General features: G+C 30.5%; 1 protein-coding gene across 9 annotated transcripts in view; it reads left to right on the forward strand.

The window, feature by feature from the left end:
• Window positions 1-22,375, forward strand: part of LOC130442948 (transcriptional activator Myb) — a 97,059-nt gene that overhangs the window by 69,051 nt on the left and 5,633 nt on the right. For 4 of the 9 annotated variants that reach the window (XM_056777357.1, XM_056777359.1, XM_056777361.1 and 1 more), the window contains exons 4-9: window positions 9,586-10,041; window positions 10,893-11,214; window positions 11,713-12,092; window positions 13,437-13,736; window positions 16,280-16,447; window positions 17,422-17,538. In XM_056777357.1, the coding sequence (XP_056633335.1) occupies window positions 9,586-10,041; window positions 10,893-11,214; window positions 11,713-12,092; window positions 13,437-13,736; window positions 16,280-16,447; window positions 17,422-17,538 (1,743 nt within the window). The remainder of the gene's footprint in view (window positions 1-9,585; window positions 10,042-10,892; window positions 11,215-11,712; window positions 12,093-13,436; window positions 13,737-16,279; window positions 16,448-17,421; window positions 17,539-22,375) is intronic. The other 5 variants (XM_056777360.1, XM_056777362.1, XM_056777358.1 and 2 more) reach the window with 3 other exon arrangements.

Raw genomic sequence — 22,375 nt, forward strand, 5'->3', positions numbered from 1 at the left:
ATAAATTGTATTACTTGATCTTCGTAATAAATCCCTTGCAGTAGATTTAGTATTGGTTCTAGCCGGTATCTATTAAAACGTTCCTTATGAGGATTTGAGAACAAATGGATTATATTAATAAATTCTCCGGAACTTCTTTATTTTAAACGGAATGCTACGGTTTTTATTAAATTTTTGGAATCTACGAGAACTTTATAGAAAGCATAGTATGCCTAAAGTCCACCATTTTTTAATTATTTCACATTCTCGAAACACATGCAGCCCTCCACTTAAAAATTATATTTCCAAGTAAAAGTGAGTCAGGTCTAATATTTTTGGGATTTGGACAAATAACACTTACAGCTTTCAAAATCTGTGAAAACCTCGACAAATATTTATATAGGGTCTTCAGAAAATGCGGCCGAATTTCGCTATCTAAAAACCATATTTTTCTCTTTACCATTGGATTCTACGTTTTAAATTAAGGGGACTTAACTTACAAAAACCGTTAATTTGAGATATATGAAGTTACTAACGAAGTCCCCTTTATTTAAAGCATACCATACCTTATATAAAGTTATATCGAAATTTCGCGTGAATTCTAAAAATTTAATAAAAACCATAGCATTCCGTTTAAAATAACGAATTTTGGGTCCACTTCCGGTGTAACCGGAAGTTTCAGAAAACTGAAATTATTTTAGCCGAAACGAGCATTTCGGAAAACCCATGCCAGCAAATTTTCAGAACACTAGTCGCAGTACTTTCCCATATACATATCGATTCAGCTCGTCGTGAAGGACCCTGTACATAATAAAAAGGAGACGTGTGCGACCCAACAATAATAAATCACCAAGAGAAAGTGTACAATATCTACCAACATTAAATTATCCAATTTTGTGTCAAATTCGCCAACTTGATATATAGTTACGCTGGCAGATCTATCTAAGGCTTTTAACTTGAATGACAAAAATGATTCAACCTTGAGGCATCTGTGTGAAACGTCTATAAAATAGGTGGTTTGTTCATATGGATGCCGACATTGACCGCGGTCGCGACCTCTACCTTAACCGTGACTCACTTGTTCTGTTCTGATTCTATGAGTGGCACAAGTTTGATTTTGTCTATCGATATGTTTCTACATATCGATGGATTGACATTAAAAATTATGCCAATACCATTCTCGATAGAATAAAACACATGAATAACTTCTTTTGCATTTAGATGTTACATTTACTATTTCAAAGTACATTACAATTCTAAATAGAAATTTTCATGGGATATATCATAGCAGTTCTTTTAGAATATTAAAATGGATTGTAAAGTGTTTTTGCATTATTGCTTTTCGCACAAATACTTTATTAGATTTCCTTATTGTTAGAATTGATAAAATTATTAGGATGTCAATATGTGTTTCTAAAATTATTTTGAGCAATGCGTTTTGCATTCAACTTAAAGGGACATACTATATAACATTTTTATACATAACAAACGGCGAAGAAACTTCAAACATGATATCATTTCTATTAATGAACATTGACTTATTTACTTTACGCTTGTAAAATTGACCGGTTAAAAAACGGTTATCTTATAGACATTTCTTCATATACTACGTACACAAACAACTTTGATGAATTATATAATGGTTAGTCGTAAATCTTGAAAAAAAAATCGAAACCTTGGGTTTTCCTTGGAATTCGTCATTCATAACTTGTGTGTTATTGATGGTAAAATATATACTTATAAGTACCTCTTGAAGAACTTGTTTCAAAGAATATTTCAAAAAAAATTTTGAACGATAAAATATATAGTAGATTAGGTTGAATAGATGTATTAAATTTAAAATTTGGTTGATTATGAATAGCATGCCCAGCGGAATACAGTATTTTTCAAAATAACCTTTAAAAAATATAGTATACTTATATATTTTTATAAAACTTATAATCCTTTGCATTACTTGCATTTTTTAAAAATGTTATATCTGAAATAGAAGTGTCATTTTTTTCTTAATGTCACTTTTTCTTCTCTATTTCTCTTTTCTTACCATTTCGAATTCATATGTGAAAAAATCCTTTCTGTAACCGCCGAAAAAGCGGGAATAGAAAGTAGAAATAAATTTACTTTCAGTATTTTATAAAATATGCTGCCATTTTTGCCTTTGCCTTTTTGAGCACTTCAACTTTCACTTATGCAAAGATTTCATTCAATGATGTTGCTCAGAGTTCAATCCATTTCTATGTTCTTATTTTAAATCAATATGTATATTCATAATTTACCTAAAATAATGTCGGAACTATAGACGAATTTCATATTTATCGTAAAAACGTACTGCAAGTAAAGCAATTTTACTCTTCATAGAATTAGAGACTAGTCTTAACACATTACGACATGTTTAAATTTAGGAATTTTCACATCCACATTCACAAACCGACATCACTTCTTACTATGTCTAATCAATAATACCAGATTCCACTTAATAATGGGAAAACCTGTGTAACTTCATGAAAAATCCTGGAATCTTCTCGGTCACGTTATTAATAATCGAAAAGTTTTCATTTAATTCTGCGTTTGAAAGGAAATACACGTTTTGCTTTAACTGATACTTCGTTCTCTTCAAATTTAAGGTCAGCATTAAGTTTAAGTCAAATAGCCTAATCTTGAATGAACTATTTAGATGGTTGCATTCCTTATGTATTATGTAACCAGTCTATTTAAATATTTATTTTTTCAAATTATTCTATTTAAACGTTGCAATATGCATGAAGTAATTATTAAGATTAATGTTATCTTTTAAATGATATGTAATAAAGGTGTTGATAATCTTAAAGCAGATTGTATTGAAAAATAAGAAAATTTCGTAAAATTACGCTATCAGGTTAAAGCTTCGAGTTATCTATTAAAAATTTTACACATTTGCAGAAGAAGCAACTCCTGCTGAGTTCCATTCGAAGGTATACAAAGGAACATAATATTCATTACATTTTAGGACTGGTCTTCTCTTTTTAAAACTAAGCCCAATCAATAATATTCTAAATTAATTGAAATACGTTTTGAAATATTTAACTTCCAATGTAAAGATTGCAGTAGGATATCCTAACAAAATATATTTGAGACAAACGCTGTTCGAGAAAAAGCAAAGACCTTGTTTGCATGTATGTGTATACTACAATTTTTGTAATTTGCACTCCTCAAATACATGATCTGTGTACATGTTAGACGACTTCTTCGTGCCTGAAGTGCAAAACTTTAATGGTTATAACTAAAGAACCTAATTCCAGCAGGAAGGAGCAACTTCACACACGTTCAAAACATTCTGCCACGAGTTGGTGGAGTGGAATTGATCAGGAGAGGTGACATAAGTTAGCTTCCACACAATCCAATTTAACATCTATAGACTTTTTCCTATGGGGTTATATCAAATCTAAAGTTTACGCTAACAAACCGACTTCCCTGGCACAATTGAATAAAAAAAACTTTCACGAAATGGCAGTCATCACGGAAAATAACTGCTAAGCCGTCAAAGCCAATTTTAATGCTTGATTAAATGAATGTAGTGAGCGCAACGGTTTTCATTTGGACGATGTTATTTTTAAAAGATAAATTCCCAAATAATGTATTTTGATATATATCTAAACATTTTTTCAATGAACTCTTTACTTTTCTTCAAATGGATTTTTCAAAACTCGTATCTTATGGTCAGGTTTGCAAAAAATGACCAATTGAACGGGGTCTTGCAGTCTTAGTAAGTTTTTGTACAAGACCAAGACCGAGCAGTGCAGGGCTCTTATGGTCTAGCAGCTTTTTTATTTGTTTAAACATTGCTCTTAATTTTAGTGTTGAAACTTTTGAATTACAATATAGAGAGAAAACTTCCTTTTAACGTTTATTAAAAATTAACTTGGCCAGAGCTGTTCACACAGAATATTTTCCAAAATGATAGCAATATAGGTATTTGGAATCTTGGAGAAAAACGTTGTGGTCATTTGCTAGTTCAGTTCTTTTTTGATAATAAATTCATATTTATTTATAATTTATGGTCCAAGTTCTACAGTGTCTAGAAATTTAAGGAAATTTAATGACACCGACAGTGTGCAATATATTTCTGGTTGTGGGAAAAAAAGAACAGAACAGATGTGATTCTAAGTGTACAGGAAAAACCTAAAAATTTACGTGAAATAAGTAACGATATTTGTGAGACATTTGTAATAAGGAAAAAATTAATTTCATCCTCATATAATGTGTGTGTAATTAAGCAATTATAAATAAAATTTGTACATAATGCATTTATGAATAACATTATATATAGTTAAAATATCCTCAAAATCTGAACGTTTATTGTGGAATAATTAAAGGAATTATGATCGGAACCAACTTTTACAACACCAGAATTAATTTGTTCGATTCCGAATATTGTTAGTCATTTATAAAGGTCACCAGATTCATCTCAACCGGATTTTTTTCTTTGAGGCTATTTGAAGTCCATAGTTTAAACACCGCGTTACAAAATGTTTGTACATTTTGTATTAAATAAATATTAAGCACCATTACATAGTACAAAATATATATGAAAAACTTTATAAAAGTCATAAATCATAAATTCGGTGCTCCGCCCATTTTGTCCGCCCCATGTATATACATAAAAACACGTATTCTAACAAATTTTTCACGTAATATTTGTAGTGTTATAAAGCACAAAAATTTTGAAACAGAATTTGAAAAAATATACAAATTTTCTTAATTCTAGATACATGTTTAAAATATTTTTCGTCAGGAACAAATCCACACATGTTAGATTATTTCTAGAGGTCAAAGCCCTTTTACTGGTGTATTGTGAAGACGAAAATTATACTAGATATGGTTTCCACTAGAGGGAAATTAGGACATAAGTTTGAAAAGAAATTCAGTTTCGACCTTATGCGTCAATACCGTAAGGGTTGTACTGTGGTATTATTTCGTTCCATTCTATTTATTCATTAGGGAGACTGAATGAGAAAGGTTTATCGATGTCTTTGTCTACATACCTACATGCTCGGCTAAGTAAAAATGTGGGGAAGATATGAAGGGAAGATTGAATTGCGAATGATTCATGCTTGGTTGATTACTGATAGATATTGTCTTAAAGTTAAGGGAAACTTTTACATTGTAAGATAAGAAGACATGTTGTAAAATGTAGCAAAAACATCAATCAACAAGTGATTTATATAAAATTTAGGAATTTTTTAGTGAAAAATAACACATTTTAGATAAATTCGATGGAACAATGCAGGCGGACCAGAAGAAGACTGTCAAAAAAGTTCAGATAGTGACCGTAATATCATAGGGAGACATTCTTAGCCCTACAATAACGTATGTCAAAATAGTTTAGACATAAAATTTGGTTAGGTTATCATTTATAATTTGGTTAAACAGATCCTTAAGCCTGACATAGGTCGCATTTTTTCAAAACCAAAATACATACTTCACACAGAAGCACTTACGTGCCATAACCGAATATGAAAACAGAATCCCCTGTACGAATGTCCTAGAAAATGTAAGACCAAGAATTTTTCCATGACAAAATAAGAGCAATAGACAGAATAGGGGTTTCCGTAAGAAAATTAGCGCGCGAATACCATGCTCCAAAGAGTACGATATTTCGTGAGTTATCAAGAAATGGTCAAAAATACCGAAAGAGACGAAAATGTCATGAATGTACTTCAAACCAATTAGAACGGATACCGAGCTGCTGTCGTCAACTAAGGCGGTTTTATTTTGCGAATTAGAAGTCATTTTTATGGACGATGAAAAATGTTTCACACTTGCCAATACAGATGAGTGCCCTATCAATGTAAAATATTTATTGGTACAATACTTCAATAAAAGGATTGGGATCTGAAAATTGAAATGTGAATTAATTTATTGGAGTTGCATATATTATATATGTATAAGCCGTAGATACTATTCGTCAAGGTTCTGTCCTTGTGAGATCTCATTGTCAAATTTCACGTATCAGATCGAATTGAAATGAGTAAAACGTTTTCTAATAATCTTTATTATAATTTGCTATCTTATGTAACACAACTTGAATTTTGATAAATATTGGTTTGAGTCAATAAGATTAGATGCCGGACTGATTCTGTAAATAGCTGAAAAGGAAAAAACGTGTTAGCATTTTTATGCAAATCTATCGATTACTAGTCCACCTGGTTTCCGGCCGATGACGAAAAATTCTTTATGTGGAATATTAAATAGACGAAAATATTCAATAGACATTTATTATAGATTCCTTACAAGAAAAACGCATCAATGAATATATTTTTAATGGAGCACCGGATATTACCGTGACCTCTTTAAAACTACTACTAAATTTTTAAAAGAGATGTTGGTAGGCTTTGAATAGGTACATGATTATAATGTGAAGGGTTTAATATATCTAGTAGTTATCTGTTAGAGAACGAACGTTAAAAACATTTTAAGATTTTGAAGAGATCCGATAGCCAATAAAATAGTCTGACATAATAAATATTAACACTTGTTTATACATGTTTTATGCGAACACTGAGCCAAAAGAAGGTTTATAATCATTCTCAAGCGTATAAAATCAGTTTTACGTGATGAATTTTCTTGAATTTAGTTCTCTATAAATAGAAAATCAGTTTAAAATAACAGGTCAAAACTTCAATTTTTACTTGTTATTTCAAACTGCTTTTCTATCAAGAGTCCTAAAATCAAGACGATTCATCACGAAAACCATAGAAACAGATATAAGAAGCAGAAATCAATTTTATAAACTCAAACAACTTCGACCATCACAATAACGCCGTTCTCTGTTTGTTCAAATATTATCAAGTAAAAAATATATGCCTAACAGCCAAGTTTCGCTAAAATCCCAATCTAAGTTTGGATGCACACAAATGTGCTCGTCTCTCATGGGTGAAACGATAAAAAATTCTTGTTTTTAATTCTCATTTTTTAGACTCTATTGGTTAATTAGTAATTTTTGACACACTTTTAGTTTTGAACAATGGAGTTCATTCTACTTGAATGCAATTGTTTGTGATGTGAAAAACGTGGAAAGAGTCAAAAGGCGGAGAGTGCAGAGAACAGCGACTAGGATAGATTTCCAATTCTTCACTCTAATTTACTGGTTACCACAATAATTTATTGAGCTGTGTGATGAAAAGTGATTTTTTCGCGAATTTTAACATTCATAAACAATAACAATGCTTATTATTGTTTTACAAGGTAATCTAACAACAAAATTAATTCCAAAAAAAAATTGATGCTAGATTGTAGATTGTTTAAGCAATCGTTTCGGATTTCCAGCAACTCTGTACCTATTCCTAGAAGATATTTAGTACATTCATTGTTTTGATGCCAAAATATTTTCCATTGTGACAGCTCTTCTTTGTCGAGGTACCCAAGCCTTTACATGAAATGGGAAAGGTAATCACAGAACATGTACTCTGATATCTTTATGGCTTGCTAGCAGAATCTGTGGTTGTCGTCCTCTGCCATGCCTATAGTCTTAAGGTGGCATGTCAAAAGCTATCCGTTCAATTCGTTATTCATTTACTATCAGTTAACATCTCTCCCATTGTCGAAACCCTATCTCGCTTTGGAGCCGAAGTACTGCAATCGCACCGCTCTTTTGCATTTGGATCAGAATCATGATGGTTGTTTGAGTAGGGCTTAACTTGACTTGATCAATAATGATTTAGTAATTACCTTTTAGACATCCAAGGGGAATTGCTTTCTTTTTGGCCAACAACTTGCAGTTAAACTGGCGTGTTCATAGCTGTGACACTAAAATTCCACTTGGACAAACTCGGACTAGCTTTGATTAAATTTATTCACTTACTACTAACATTCAGAAAAAACTTGACCTATATATATTAGTAATTGGGAGACGTCATATTCTATTGACAGAATATATTAGATATAAATACTCGTTTACATCCGAGAAAAACAACTTTTTATGGTCATGGACCACACATTAGCTTTTAAGATCTAAGGACGAATTAATAATATGCGATTTTCTACTGATATTGATTTTCGCTTATAAGCAAATTTTTTCTTCATATTCCAGCGAGTAGAAGAGAGGTGCACATTGAAATTAAAATTTCCTAAGATCTCTTTCTTGAGTTACAAGCCAAGAATTTGCTGACACTGTAAAATATAATATATCTTACTTAGAATAGACTACGGAAGTGTTGACACCACACACCGCCATTGCTAGCGCAGGTCAGGGATCACTTTCCAAACAAAGTTTTTACTGCGTTGACGACGTATATGTATTTGATTGTGATTTCTGAGTTTTTCGTATTTTCTTTGATAAATTTTGTAAAAAAAATACCTTCTGGCACAAAACACATTACCTTCTTATACAACTAATTAAACACTTTTCAAATTATTTTATAAAACGCACTCACAAACTTTATTTGAATAGTGAACTATTACAATATGACGGCCGTGACATCACGCTCCTGTTGTTTGTTGTACGCTTATCCTTATAGCTGTTTATGTCATTATTTTAGTTTTTCAGTTTCTGTCTAGCTCTTGTAATGAAAACACCTTATTTATAATTGAAATGAATGTTTTTTTTCTTACAAACGAATTTTATAAATATTTATCTAGCGTTTATACGAAGTTCTGATGTAAAAGGTCCGACTGTAGATTAACTGATAAATATTTGTCTTTCTGTTGCTTTTATTTTTTATTTAGAAAATATTCAACTGTAAGATTTTAAGACCTTTTTTTATATAAATGGTGGATCCAAGTCTAATCTTCAGTTATAGAGCGATGCACCAAATTCTGTTAATTCTTTCTAAAACGATCTAAATGTTGTTGAGAAAGTTGCATACGAGTGCTGTTTTGTTCCGGTGCTAGCGAATGCAGCACTCATTTTGCAAAGGTCTTTCTGTAACCCAAGATTTCAGTCAGAAGAATACTCACACTGCATGATGAGATGTCTAAGGCTTTTATGAAGTCTCTCTCGGTCAATCTTGCATAACCTTATCCTGTATACTTGATTTGCTTTCTGCTATTAATACGTTTTTTGGACGTTTTCACATGGATTATCTTTGAGACTTAAGTTGAATATGAGTCTATCTACTCTTTAAAAACTAAAAATTATATTTCTGCTAGATATTTAAGTTCTAACAGAGCCATCTTTTACTAAAAGACAGAACTTGATCCATAGTCGATTGTTTGGTATATACTTCAGAATCCCAATCACTTGTTAAATAAATATATTTATAAGTGATTAAAAACCACCACAATCCAATAATTTGATGATAATAATAATGCAATATCTAGTTAAGTAATTTCAAATACAATCCAATCATCTTTTGTTTGCTGTATTGTTTATAAAGGTGACACGAATATGAATACTACTGGTTCATTTAATTTTCAGAACACATCGGTCATAATGATTTTTTAATGTTATATTTTTTTTGTATTATTGAGCACAACTCTTGATTTCTATTCTTCTATTTATAAATACTTATAGTTTTTAATCTGTCCAAACAGTATAGTTTCAAACATTACTTATTAAAATTTTGTATCTAATGCAAATAATGTTCGTGTTTACTAATAAAATATGATACTGATGTACTAATTTTGTTTCAGGAAGATGAGAAAGTTATAGAACTAGTAAATAAATACGGAGCCAAAAAATGGACATTAATAGCACGACATTTAAAAGGCCGAATAGGTAAACAGTGTAGAGAAAGATGGCATAACCATCTTAATCCAAAAATCAAGAAAAGTGCTTGGACAGAACAAGAGGATGAACTTATTTACCAAGCCCATCAGATGTACGGTAATCAATGGGCTAGGATAGCGAAGTTATTGCCAGGTAGAACGGATAATGCAATTAAAAATCACTGGAATTCAACGATGAGACGAAAATACGAAGCGGAAAATAGAGAAAATGGTGAATCGAAACGTGGAAGACACAGGAAAAATGTTAGACTTACTGATGCTAATGTTTATTCACAATATCCACAACAGAGGCACCAGGGTCTGCAAGTTGGTGATAGAATTTCACTGAAACAAGAAAATGTAATTGCAAAATATGAAGAGGTATTAATAAGTAGTTAGTTGGTCGTAGACGTTGTAAATAAAATGGACAAGTTATGAATACTATCGAACTTGATTAAAAAACTTTTACGATTATCTTTTTGCAAATGATCCCAAATATATTGTAGTAAGTTTTCGTGCAGTATAATTTAGTCAACTTAGTTGATCTCACAAAATGACTTCATAGTTTGGGAGAGCAAACTTTCTGAGAGTGTGTTCATAATTCGACAACTAACTATATATACTATCTCTTTATAAATAATTTTATTTTTCAATAATCACCCTCAATATAAACTTGTGTAAGTTATCTGCCCATTCGAAAATAATACTTATTAATCTTATCCTTATGCCTTTCCATCTATCAGATTGCTACTTGGTATCCTTTACCACCAAGGTTTTTTACATATTCTCCAGACTCTGAAAAGTATTCTATTTCTCCCGACTTTTCCCTTTCTTTCAACCTATTTCCTCCCATCTTTTCTTATCTTGATTTTCCTCCTCGCTTTTTCTTTCTTCTTTTTCAATTAATAATTATGGATATTTACCCTGTCATTTTACTAATGATTCTTTTTTCTATTTTTTTAATTGTTCTATTAAATTACTCATTTCTCTCTACATTAAGTAGAGTAATAAAAATTCATATTAAAATATCCTCAAATGAAATATACTTTTCCTAAAGTCTTATATTTTATATTTTTTCTCACCTCCCATTTTTTTCAAATTTTTAATAACTGATCCTGTTTACTTGTCATTTCAGTTTAGTTTTGTAATTTTCAGCGCCAACTTGAATTTTTATAGTTTTTTCTTAATTTGTATCTAGCTTGTAAATGTTTCATACTTTACACATTTCTTAGGATTGGACCGTTGAAATGTATGATCAAGCAAGTAGTCAATCGAGTACAGGAGGTTTTTCTGCAGGGGCCCCTACTCCTAGTCCAACATCTCATTCTGTGCCTAACACTTATGAGCGAACAAATCCATCACCTCCACAAGCAGCGCAAAATAGCAACGACCCTATGTCTTCTTACAATTATGTCAACATCTACCCCAATCAACATTCACCTGTAAAATTAACACCATTGAATGATGAAGCCTTATCAGATTTTGAGATGGGTTTCTACAATTCACCTGGTGTGAGTCCACTTAAAATGGCGAATAGACATTTTATTAAAGCAAGTAAGTATTAATTTGAAAAATTATCAAGTATTAAAGTGAGAAATAACAATGGAAAATTCTTAGAGATAAAGATACTTGCCTTGATCAAATTCAATATAGTAATTCTACAAATGAACAAAACCTTTTAAATTTAAATATTTTTTGTTGGTTGGTGAATTTTATCATATTGTTAGTTTATAGTTTGAAAGTTTCAAATTTTTTTCTTGATAAAATCATTAAAAAACCATGTGCCTATTTGAATTTTTTCATTCTACTTTTAAATTAATATTCTTACAATGCATGTGAATTTCATTGATATTTTGGATTTATGTTCCTCTTCGTTTCATCCACTTAGCCCAGATAAAATAAAAAATATACAACTACCAAAATATGTCGAGCAAACTAAAATAAAGTAGTAGAAGTCACATACAAATGTCGAAGCACTTGAACTTTATCTGTTGAATTTCAACAATAAAGATCCAATGCTAGATATTATTCAATTTTTTTATATTTTTTTAGAAGTTAACCAATCACATTATACCCAAACTACACAAGTACCTGTAACCTCTATCACCAACGGACCCCGTTCAACCACTCCTCCGATTTTGAGGAGAGGAAAGTCACGTAAAAGACATGACAGTGCCGAAGCAGAGGAAATCAATGTTATGGATCCGGTACCAGCTAAACTGGAAATGGACCTCATTGATTCAGGAAAATCTTCATTTTTCAGTCCATTGAGGAATGGACCTTCCCCCATAAAGCAGCTACCTTTTAGTCCTTCACAGTTTTTGAATAGTCCAAATATTGCCAACCTCACATTTGATGTTACTATGTCTTCAACTCCCAAGTCTTCACAGAATGGACAAATTTCTACACCTGTAAAAGATAAATCCAGACCGGTAAGTTGATACTAAATACATTTCCTATTTTGGTGAAATTTGAAAACATTTTCAGCTATTGAGTGTTACTGTTGGCATAATGGCAGTCTAAAGTTCAGTGTAGAAAATCATTAATCAATTCAGAGCTTTGAACTTAATTGATCTATTTATTGTGGTATCATGTAGCTGACTAATCTTTGGTTGTTTCATAGAAAAATTAGCAATTACCGACAATCTGGAAGAAGAAATTTTACACATATGACTAAAGTTTATTTTATACATGATCCCTGAAATTATGGGTTTTGTATGGACTTCTGAGTAGTTTACTGTACCATAATTTATTTGATTATTTTTACATTTTTAGGATTGATCCAATAATAAAATATGTATTCAGTAAACCATTTTCTGTAAATCAATTATATGGGGTATAATTGAATGAATATTTTCTCTCTTTTTATAACTGTAAATAGATAAAAGATCTAAATAATAATTGAATCCAATTGAAATTTGAGTTGAATGTATATTTAATATATCAAATCACTTCCTGGGTGATCAAGTCATAATTTAATTGTTGACACACTACTGATTTTTGAAACAATACATATAAATTACTTACTTATTCCTTATACTTTTCTACCCTTGTTTGAGTCGTGGAGTTGAGTTTCTTTTTTCTTCAGTTCGTTTCTCCAAAATTATCCTAATTTTCTTCGATTCTTTTTTTGTGGTAGATACTCATCTAGTTTCATTTCTCTATTCTCGGTAGTTTTGTTAATTTCGTTTATCCAGGCCTTCCTCTACTACTGATCTTTATTGGTCTGTTGTTTCAATATTATTCCTATTATTTGTTCAGTCATCCTTTTCCCATATTAAAACCATCTTAGTTGATTCTATTCTGTTTGTTGCTCTGTAGGTTTTGTATCTCATATCTGCCTCTATGTTTCGTTTTTATGTAGTCTAATTGGGTCTCGTTCACATTCTTTGGAAAAATCTCATTTCCATTATTTGTATCTTTTTCTATGTTTTTTATCTAATCTATCTAATTCCATTAGATATTTTATATTAATAATGTTTTTATCGCGTTAAATAGTTTTCCTGCACTTTTTGTTCTTTCTGTAATGTTTTTGTTTAATTTTCCATCGTTGACGCAGGCATTTAAAGCTTTCATGTTTGTCTATGTTCCTGTTTATGATAATTGACTTGGTTTTATCTGTGTTTATGTTCAAGTTTTATTTTTTTAATGTTTCTTCATCCACTTCAAATATATGCATAGTTGCAGTAATTTTCTAGATTTTTTTCAGTGCCCTACTATATTACTTTTTAAATTAATGGTGAGGTATAAAATAATAGAACTTTATTTATTAACAGGATAGAGACTACAGTCCACTTAGTACACCTCGTGGTATTCATGCCATTATAAAACAAGATGCTACCGCTTCTTGTTCGACTGCGGCAGATATTACCTCAACTCCTAATAAACGTTTTCCGAGTGATACACCTCGAACACCGACTCCTTTCAAGAAAGCTCTAGCGGATCTAGAAAAGAAATCAGGCCCGATTAAAAATCTTCCCGACACACCTTCATCTAGACTTGAAGACATCACTGAAATTATGAAGAAAGACCAAGACAGTTCACATTATGAAACAGATACTAGCGTTATGGTTACTGTAAGTTTTTCAATATTTTTTTTATTCTGTGTTTCATCTAACTAAATAGTATCGGGTGGTTAAACCAAAATGATAATTTTGAAATTGTACATTATATGACCAAGTAATCAGAATGGTGGAAATATTGTAGCCACACATATTCCATAAACTAGTCTGTATAATCTAAATTGAAATTAATATGGAGATCATTTTAATTTCCTTTGTTTTGTCATATTACTCTTTTTAACACTGTTAATTCACAAAATTGGTATTGGACTAATACATATTAAAACTGACAAATTTTAGTAAAAATTAACCATTTAATCAAATATGTAATATAAAAATTTTTTTGTAAATGTCTCTTCTCTAAAATTGGTGGACTTTACATTTATTTTGTTTGTTCTTCAAATGTCAAATAGTTATTGCTCGGTGTGATGCTAATATATTAAATTTTTTATTGTGTTTGAAATAAATTTCCTTATTACAATTTATTGAAAAAGTAAAATTGAAGATCTTATATTAAAAAACCCATTGAAGTTTCCATTATTTCTATTTCATTATTATAAGCTGTTTAACTGAAATTATTTATTGATGTTTATGCTTAAGATAGTAAATATTGACCTAAATAACAAAGTCAATGTGCAGCAAGTATTAGACTGAAGATCTGAGGTCTTAGGTAATCTCAGTTCTAAATATATTCTTTGAAAGAGATTGAATAATTACGTTATGCTCGATTTAAGACAATATCCTTGAATATTTAGCATAATACACGTGCTTATTTCTTATATTTATTCACAAGAACACTCTTGAACTCCAAATTAATTATATCACAATAAATCCCGTGCCTCTGTAATCACAGTATCTTAGATGTAAACAGACATAACTTGAGTTTCCAGTTGAAGAAAAATTCTTTTTCGAGAGTTAAACCACAAGTTATTAATTTTTTTCTTGTTCTGTAAACTCATAATTTCGGAATTAATTGATCTATCAATCAAGTCTCGTTTTACAATATAAAATTGGTTTTTCCTTCTAAAAAAATAATATTGTCATGAATTTATACAAAAAATTATTATATGAAGGTAGAATTAGAAGATAAATAAATTTATTTCTTACTTTCAACTACTAGTGTAAGCAAAACATCATCTTGATTAAAGGCATTCCATATTTCAATGAGTGTATAAATAAATCTCGTGAGTGACTATCAATTACATAAAGAGGCTTATTGGATTGAGGTCAGGGTTGTTAGCTTGCCATACTTGAATTTCGAACTCTTAAATGCAATCGGGTATTGTCGTCGACGAAAAGGAAAATTTCTCCTACATAGAGAGAAAGTAAACTTTTGGTTTGGACAGTGCTCCCCTTACCATTAATGAACCTCCACTACATGCATACCTTAGTTGCATGTGGTATTGCAGAAACCATTCTGGACCGATTGATCATTGCCAAATAGAGGAAATTTCAACTCATCCGAGAACTGGTGTTTTGGGATTAACATTGTTCTAGTTGCAACGACTGTGGGCTTCAAATACAACACTCTAATAAGTTCCCTCATCGTATCATTGTTTGTTTCTTGCTGGTAGCACTACAAAAAATCCTGGAAAAGCATAGCAGACTTAACAAACATTTGTGTTAGTGCTCAAATCTATCCTGACCTTGTTTACGTTTTTTCCGTCTCTTGTAACGTAACGTTTTTAATACTCTAGAAATTGATAATTGTGTCACATTCAAATATAGTTACATCGTGAGGGGATACGTTTAGCATAAGTAATTTAGGAGATGGAGTACTACATGAAGACATAATAATCTAAGGAGACTTTTAGTACAAAGGTACTCTCAAAGCAGTGTAGAAAGACAAATCGGCATTCTTTGTTATATGTTGATGGATCAAGTGAGTTATGAAACTAACAAACAGTGGACTACAACAAAAATCAGCTGAGGAAGAACTAAATTTTGTTAAAACTATTAGTATTCATATATGTCAGAACAAACGAGATAAAAAAGTTATTGGAACAGACTTTATGGATTCTTATGACATTATCTTCCCACAAGCATACGAAAATCATAATCAATGTCTTTGGCTAAATCAAACTAATCAAAAGTGGAAGATTACTTTCGATAACTTAGACTATACAATTGCTGTAGAATATTCTTCATTTGTTTCAAAGAAAATTATTTTTTCATTGTAGCAAATTTACATTTATTCCAGAGCAGTGAAAAGTTTTGACAAGTTATGATCAATCCAAAAAATAACTTTGTTTTAGGTATAAATATATGATATACAAAATTAAGCTAACTAATAAGAGAAATAAGAAATTATGCATTAAATTTGTCAGGGAATCTATTCTTATATTATACATAAATATCTCGTTCTAAATTAAAACTTCTCAAATTATCATTACTATACTTATTATTTTTTAGTAATAAAAGTTACAAGTTACTATGCAATGCAACTAAGTTCGGATTGAAGTGTGTAAAGTGTAAAGTTATGTAGTGTATTATGTAGCAGTGAAAAGAGAAATCAGCCGTTGTTACCGAGCTAGTTACTATTTTATTTTTCTTCATAGAATGATAGTGGCTATATGACTGGAAAACGAAAAGGCGCTGCATCCTCCGCAGCAGGCAAAGAAAACGTTCTTCCTAACAAGAGAGTGCGCAAAGCTTTAGCCCCTTCCTGGGCTTCTTCCTCATCTCAAATGAGCTCTTCGGATATCTCTTTCGCTGTCGAGACTCCTGTAAGTAAAATCGAATTGCATGCTTAAAACTGTTACTTAGACCAACATTCAAGTAGAAGAATATACTTTTTTATAATATGTAATAAACTGAAAATAAAACTATTAAAAATGTGTATGGTAACTTTTAATCTTTTCTAAAGCTATGATGGGTAAACGTTAGCATATACATTATATTATTTCTATTTGACTCAACCATTAAATTTGCTTAGCTTGAAAATATTTTCGAAAGGATAATGTTATCTATTGTTATCTATTCCCCAACAGTGAATTCATATTATTCTACCCAAACACCTATCCTTGATATTTCATTACAAGAATTAGAGCAGAAGAAAGCTCTGAATTTTATATAAATACAAAATAGTTTTTATTTCAACCTAGTATTAAGTATTTCATGTATGCCATAGGAAAGTATAGTGTACAACACGTGTTAAAACTGGACTTGTGTGATAAGGTGATGAGCCATACTAGTAGTACAATAACTAATTTAAAAACAACAAATATAAAGATTAGATAATATTTATTTTAATAATTTTGACAAATAATAAATACGTGAATAAACTAGTACTATCCATCAAAGTTTTCATGGGCATTGAAAAAATATAGCTGAACAGTTGAACAATTTCACAACTTATTAAATTTTTATAGAAATGTATACCTTCCTTATGTATTGTACTTATACATTAAATGGTATTTGCTTTACACTTAATATATAACAATTATTCTTATTTCGTGATGATTTGTCTTGATTTTAGTTATCTTTTCATAGAAAATCAGTTTAAAATAACTAGTAGAAATTTGACTTTTCGTCCTACATCCGTCTTTATCAAAATATTTTGATAATATCAAGACAAATCATCACTAAATATATATAAAAAGTCTAAGAAGTTTAAAGTTAAAAAAACAATTATTCTTTCGAAAATAACAATAATGTATCAGTTTTGTAAGCAAAGTACAAAATTCAATTTTACTTTCAGAGTAAATCTTTGGGTGATGACACCTCAATATTATTTTCAACTCCATCATCAATAATGAAAGACTCGTTAGGAGTAACAGGATTGATGGATTATCCCCCACAGGCGGGGTCCTCCAAGGTACTTGGATGGTTTCATTTTGGAGATAATAATTTCCTTTCCTGAATTCCCATATTCCAAAATATCGTACCTGTTTTCCCTGTCAAAAACCATATTCTTAGTTGTCTTGCAATGTCTTTGGGGTTAGTTTATTTTTTTTTTGGTGTTTGGTCTTTTGCTTGAAGTCTATTATTATTTCCAATTTCGGAAGTGCCTCTTTGGTTTCAGGGCCGGTTTGATAGGTCTAAACAAAATTGATATTTTCAACTAAGTTTATGAGTTACTCAATAAAAAGGAAAGTATTGATCAATGGTAAAAATTAAACACTGATCATTATTTTATGATGAAACCTCCAACCGTTTGGTCTAAACTTTCCTTGAAAATGTATGTATTGAATTCCATAATAGTGAAAATTGTATTTAGATTTGATTATATGAATTAAAAAAAAATGTGATATAATTTTATATATATTATTTTCAGTAGAATGAATAACTGTTGCATTGTGTTTCTCACTTGTATTTTAAAATGAAATTATCTATAATTTTTTAAATTTTGAAACCATTATTTGTAAAATTATTCTCTCAATAAATGGTATAACATATTAGAAATTATTTTAAGGAACACAGTTATATCAATGTAATTTGCTATCATAAATCTACTATTCCATTTCCCATTTTAATTACCCTTTTTCTGTTTTTTCATAGAATCAAAATTAATGGGTATCATATTCCCAAAATTGATTTAAGGATATTTTAAAAGAATTAAATTCACCATTTGTCCCAATTTCAGGGACATAAAAGGCCACTTGGGAGAGAAAATTCTAGCATTAAAAGTATTTCACAAATAAATTTTATTCTCGTTTTTATTGGAATTTTGAATCATATTTTAACAAAACTCCATTTTTTTATATTGTTCTTACTGCATTTTGGTAAAATTGAATATGAAGCCAATGAAACAGTATTTTATAATTTATTGCGACATTGTATTGATATTTACACTAGTGGTGTAGCATTAAGTTAGAGATTTTACTTGATTATTCTTATTTTCCGCAAAATTTTTTCCATTAGTGTAGACAATAACCAAGATAATCTGTAAAAAGTGATATTGATAAAAACAAAAGATTAAACTCTCGAAATTTTTTCTATTGGCATTATAAAAAATATTACATTTGATTGAATTCAAAACAATTGTTAGAATCGAAAAATTCTAGCAATCATCAGTACAAGTTTTCATTTTCTAAAATCATTGTTTGCATTTTTATATATTTTCTCCATTTATGTATACTTTGTACTGGTGCTACTGAAAATGTGGATTCATTCAGAGTTTCATTATAGCTCTATTGATTTTCAAAAAAATTTAACATTATAGAACTCTTAAAATCCAATTTGTTTCACATTACCTCTGCACAACACTGTTCATAGGAAACTACTATCTATAATTAATTAATTTCTATTACACAGAATATATGATGAAAGTGGATATATTTCTCTATCTTTTTTCTAATCTTAATAATTATTACAGAATTATTAGATGGAAAAATTTTATTGAAGATTTATCTTTATTTAACAATTGAATAAAAAAGAATTGATAAAATAAATTTAAGCCTTTTTAATATTCTAACAACCATAGGTATAAAAGTTGGTTGAAACTATTTTTAAACTGGCCCTGAATTAACCATAATTTTTGCATGAATCTTTTTAAAATAGCCGGTGAACTAATTTAAGGGAAAAATATTCAATTAATGAGTTTGCTTAGAAAAATATTAGATATATATTGCCATTTGAATATTCTTAGTACTTATTATCTTGAACTCTTACAATGTACTTGGGTTAAGAATAAATTTCTAGTAATTTGAAATGTAAAAATCTAATGGAAAACTGGAGAGCTTCTAACAAAATATTTTTCCAGGAAGTGAAATAATCGTGAACTCCAAATACTGTCACTTGAAACCATAATTGTGGTGGTCCTTCATACCTCATAAATCTGTTAAACTGTATCATTAACCTTTATGGTAGAAGGAAATATTTAAAACTGGTAGATCAACACCATGCTTCTCTGATATCAATTTAATTACGTTGCTGTAGAATCAATATTTTTCTCTAACCATCAAAAAAGTTGACATTTTTGTACTATTTTCAGGTGTAAAAGCCATCAATTCCCTTTCCATACAAAAATTTGCTCGTTACTTAGCAACACTTTTAATCCTAGGATTAAAAACGCTACTTTTAATCCTAGGACTAGAAGTACTACTAAACTACTACAAAAACTTTATGATTAGTATGTCTACTTGACAATCGATATTTACCAACAATACCAGATATCCATGACTACCGTGTTATCGCTGTTATAATTAATAGGTGTTCAAATTTATTACCGATTTTTGAATAAAACTAACTTTATTTTAATTTTGACATGGTTGGAGAAAAAATAGTATATATCATACGGACTAAAAGTGCAACTGCAAATATTGCTCGTAAAAAAATATGCACTTTTAATCCTTATAATATAATATACCATTATCTTAGTGACTTCAGCTATAGCTTGGAAGACAATAATCTTTATATAGGATATTACTAATAGCATATTAACCATTTTGTGTTTCTTCTCACCCAAATTTATCTATTTCATATGATCAGAAGCAAAAGTAAGATATTGTCTGGAAATTTGTTGTCTCTGCCCAATTTATACTCGCATCCCATTTCTTTATATGGCAAAATACAATAAACTCCCAATTATCCGAGGATAAGAAGTTTATTTATAAATATTATATCTTCTCTTTGTATAACCGGAGTTACGGTCCTTTGAGAACCAGGGCTTTCTCAACAATCGACTATCAATCCTGTCTGTTATGAGCATGGTGCCTTTAACGTCGAATCCCGAGCTGAATCAGGTCATCCAACCAGCGAAGGCGAGGTCTTCCTCTCAGTCACCGCCCTCCAGGAACTCCATACATGGCTTTGCGCGGGTATCGATTAGAAGGCATCCTCTACACGTGTCCCAGCCGCCTTTGACGCGCCCCCCGAATGAAATCTGACTCGCCATACATACGTCTCTGTCCATCAAAATCCGCTCATTTCGGGCGTCATAGTCCATGTCTCGCATCTGTATGTGACGACGGGACAGATTTTTGTCTTGTAAATTGTGAGCTTTGACCTTCGTGAGAGCCCTCTAAACTTGAGGGCTCTCTGAACTGCCCAGAAACATTGTTCTCCACAGCAACTCTTGCCTTGATCTCTGTTCTCACAAAATTATCTTCAGTTATCAAGGCCCCAAGATATTGGAATTGGTGGCACACAGGGAAGCAATGTTCTCTGACTTGGAACATGGCTTAGGGGTCTGGGATTTCCTTGAGGTTCTTATGTACATGGTGTTCTGTTCATTATGTTCATTGATTTTGAGTCCTCTTGCTGTGTGAGCCTATTGCAAATAGTTCCTCCAGGATTCGTTCAGATGCTCCTTGCGGCACCTTCCAGTGAGAAATTAAACAGTTTGCTGCTAGTGGGTCTCCCTGGTATTTATAATATTTGGTGGTCCTTTATACCTCATAAATCTGTATGATTAACCTTTATGGTATAATGAAGTATTTAAAACTTGTAGATCAGCACCATGCTTCTCAGATATCTATTTAATCAAGTTGCTGCACAATCTAGAAATTTGTTGTCTCTACTCAATTTATACTCGCATTCCATTTCTTCACATGCCAAAATACAATAAACTCCCAATTATCCGAGGAAAGAAGTTTATTTATAGATATTTCATACATACCCTTAATTATGTAATTTATGAAGTAAAATTTCAGAAAAAATCTGTCTCCCTCTTAATATGAAAGACTCAATACCGTGGACATATAGAAATGAATGCTACTTTATAAATATTGCATATATATTTTTAAAAAATAGGAGTAATTTACAATGAAATTTGAAATCTTAACACAAATACATAAAGTAACTATCCGAACGTGTAACTTGTTACCTACATATTTAAGGATTTGAAAATATTTATTGGATGTTTATAGTTTTCTTTATTCTCTATTGCCAATAACGCAGTTAAAAATGTAACGAATGTGGATAATACGAGCTTGCTTATTTGTGTAACCGCCAATTTATAATTTTTAATACAAAACTCTCTTCTTTGATACCTGTAGATATTTGAACATAACCTGATTGAATTTTATGTAGTCTGTCGTTAATGTATACTAAGTATCCTAAAGCCTTAAATGGTAAAACAGATTAATATTTAAATTGTTTCTAGTCTCCTGCATGTAAAATTCTTTTCCAAAATCCAATGATCTGCCTAACAATATTCTAGCAACCAACTGAGTAAATCCTTACGAGTGTTGTAAAATATATTTATAAGAAGTTTCTTTCATATATTTTCATTGTTTATGACTTCAGTTCACATCAACATTTTGATTCAATTTTTAAGGAAACGTGTTTACTTTGAAATTTAAGTCTATCCCAGACTAGTTAAGGAAACAATCAAAAATATATATTAATTTTTATCATAAGCATACAGTTACACTTCTATACCAACAATTATGGTAATTTATTTAATCTATAACTACATACTATTTTCTAAATTTCAACTGCTAAATCATATACAGAGTTATATTAGGAATTAGGATCTTATCTTGGATTATATCTTTGTTGGTACCTTTCCCTATCCAGTCTAGTCTATTGAAAAAATGATAAACCAAAGTGCCCCTTACCTTTTTATCCAATTAATCCTCTGCAGCTTATGCCAACGCACAAAAACGCAAGTATACCATTATTTGCTTTTTAATTTAAATAACAATCTTATTTATGTAACTGCAAGAACGTCTAATATATTTTATTCTTGTTATTTGTGTTGTTAACAA

Source organism: Diorhabda sublineata, chromosome 4 (genome assembly GCF_026230105.1).
Source record: "Diorhabda sublineata isolate icDioSubl1.1 chromosome 4, icDioSubl1.1, whole genome shotgun sequence".
NCBI lineage: Eukaryota > Metazoa > Arthropoda > Insecta > Coleoptera > Chrysomelidae > Diorhabda > Diorhabda sublineata.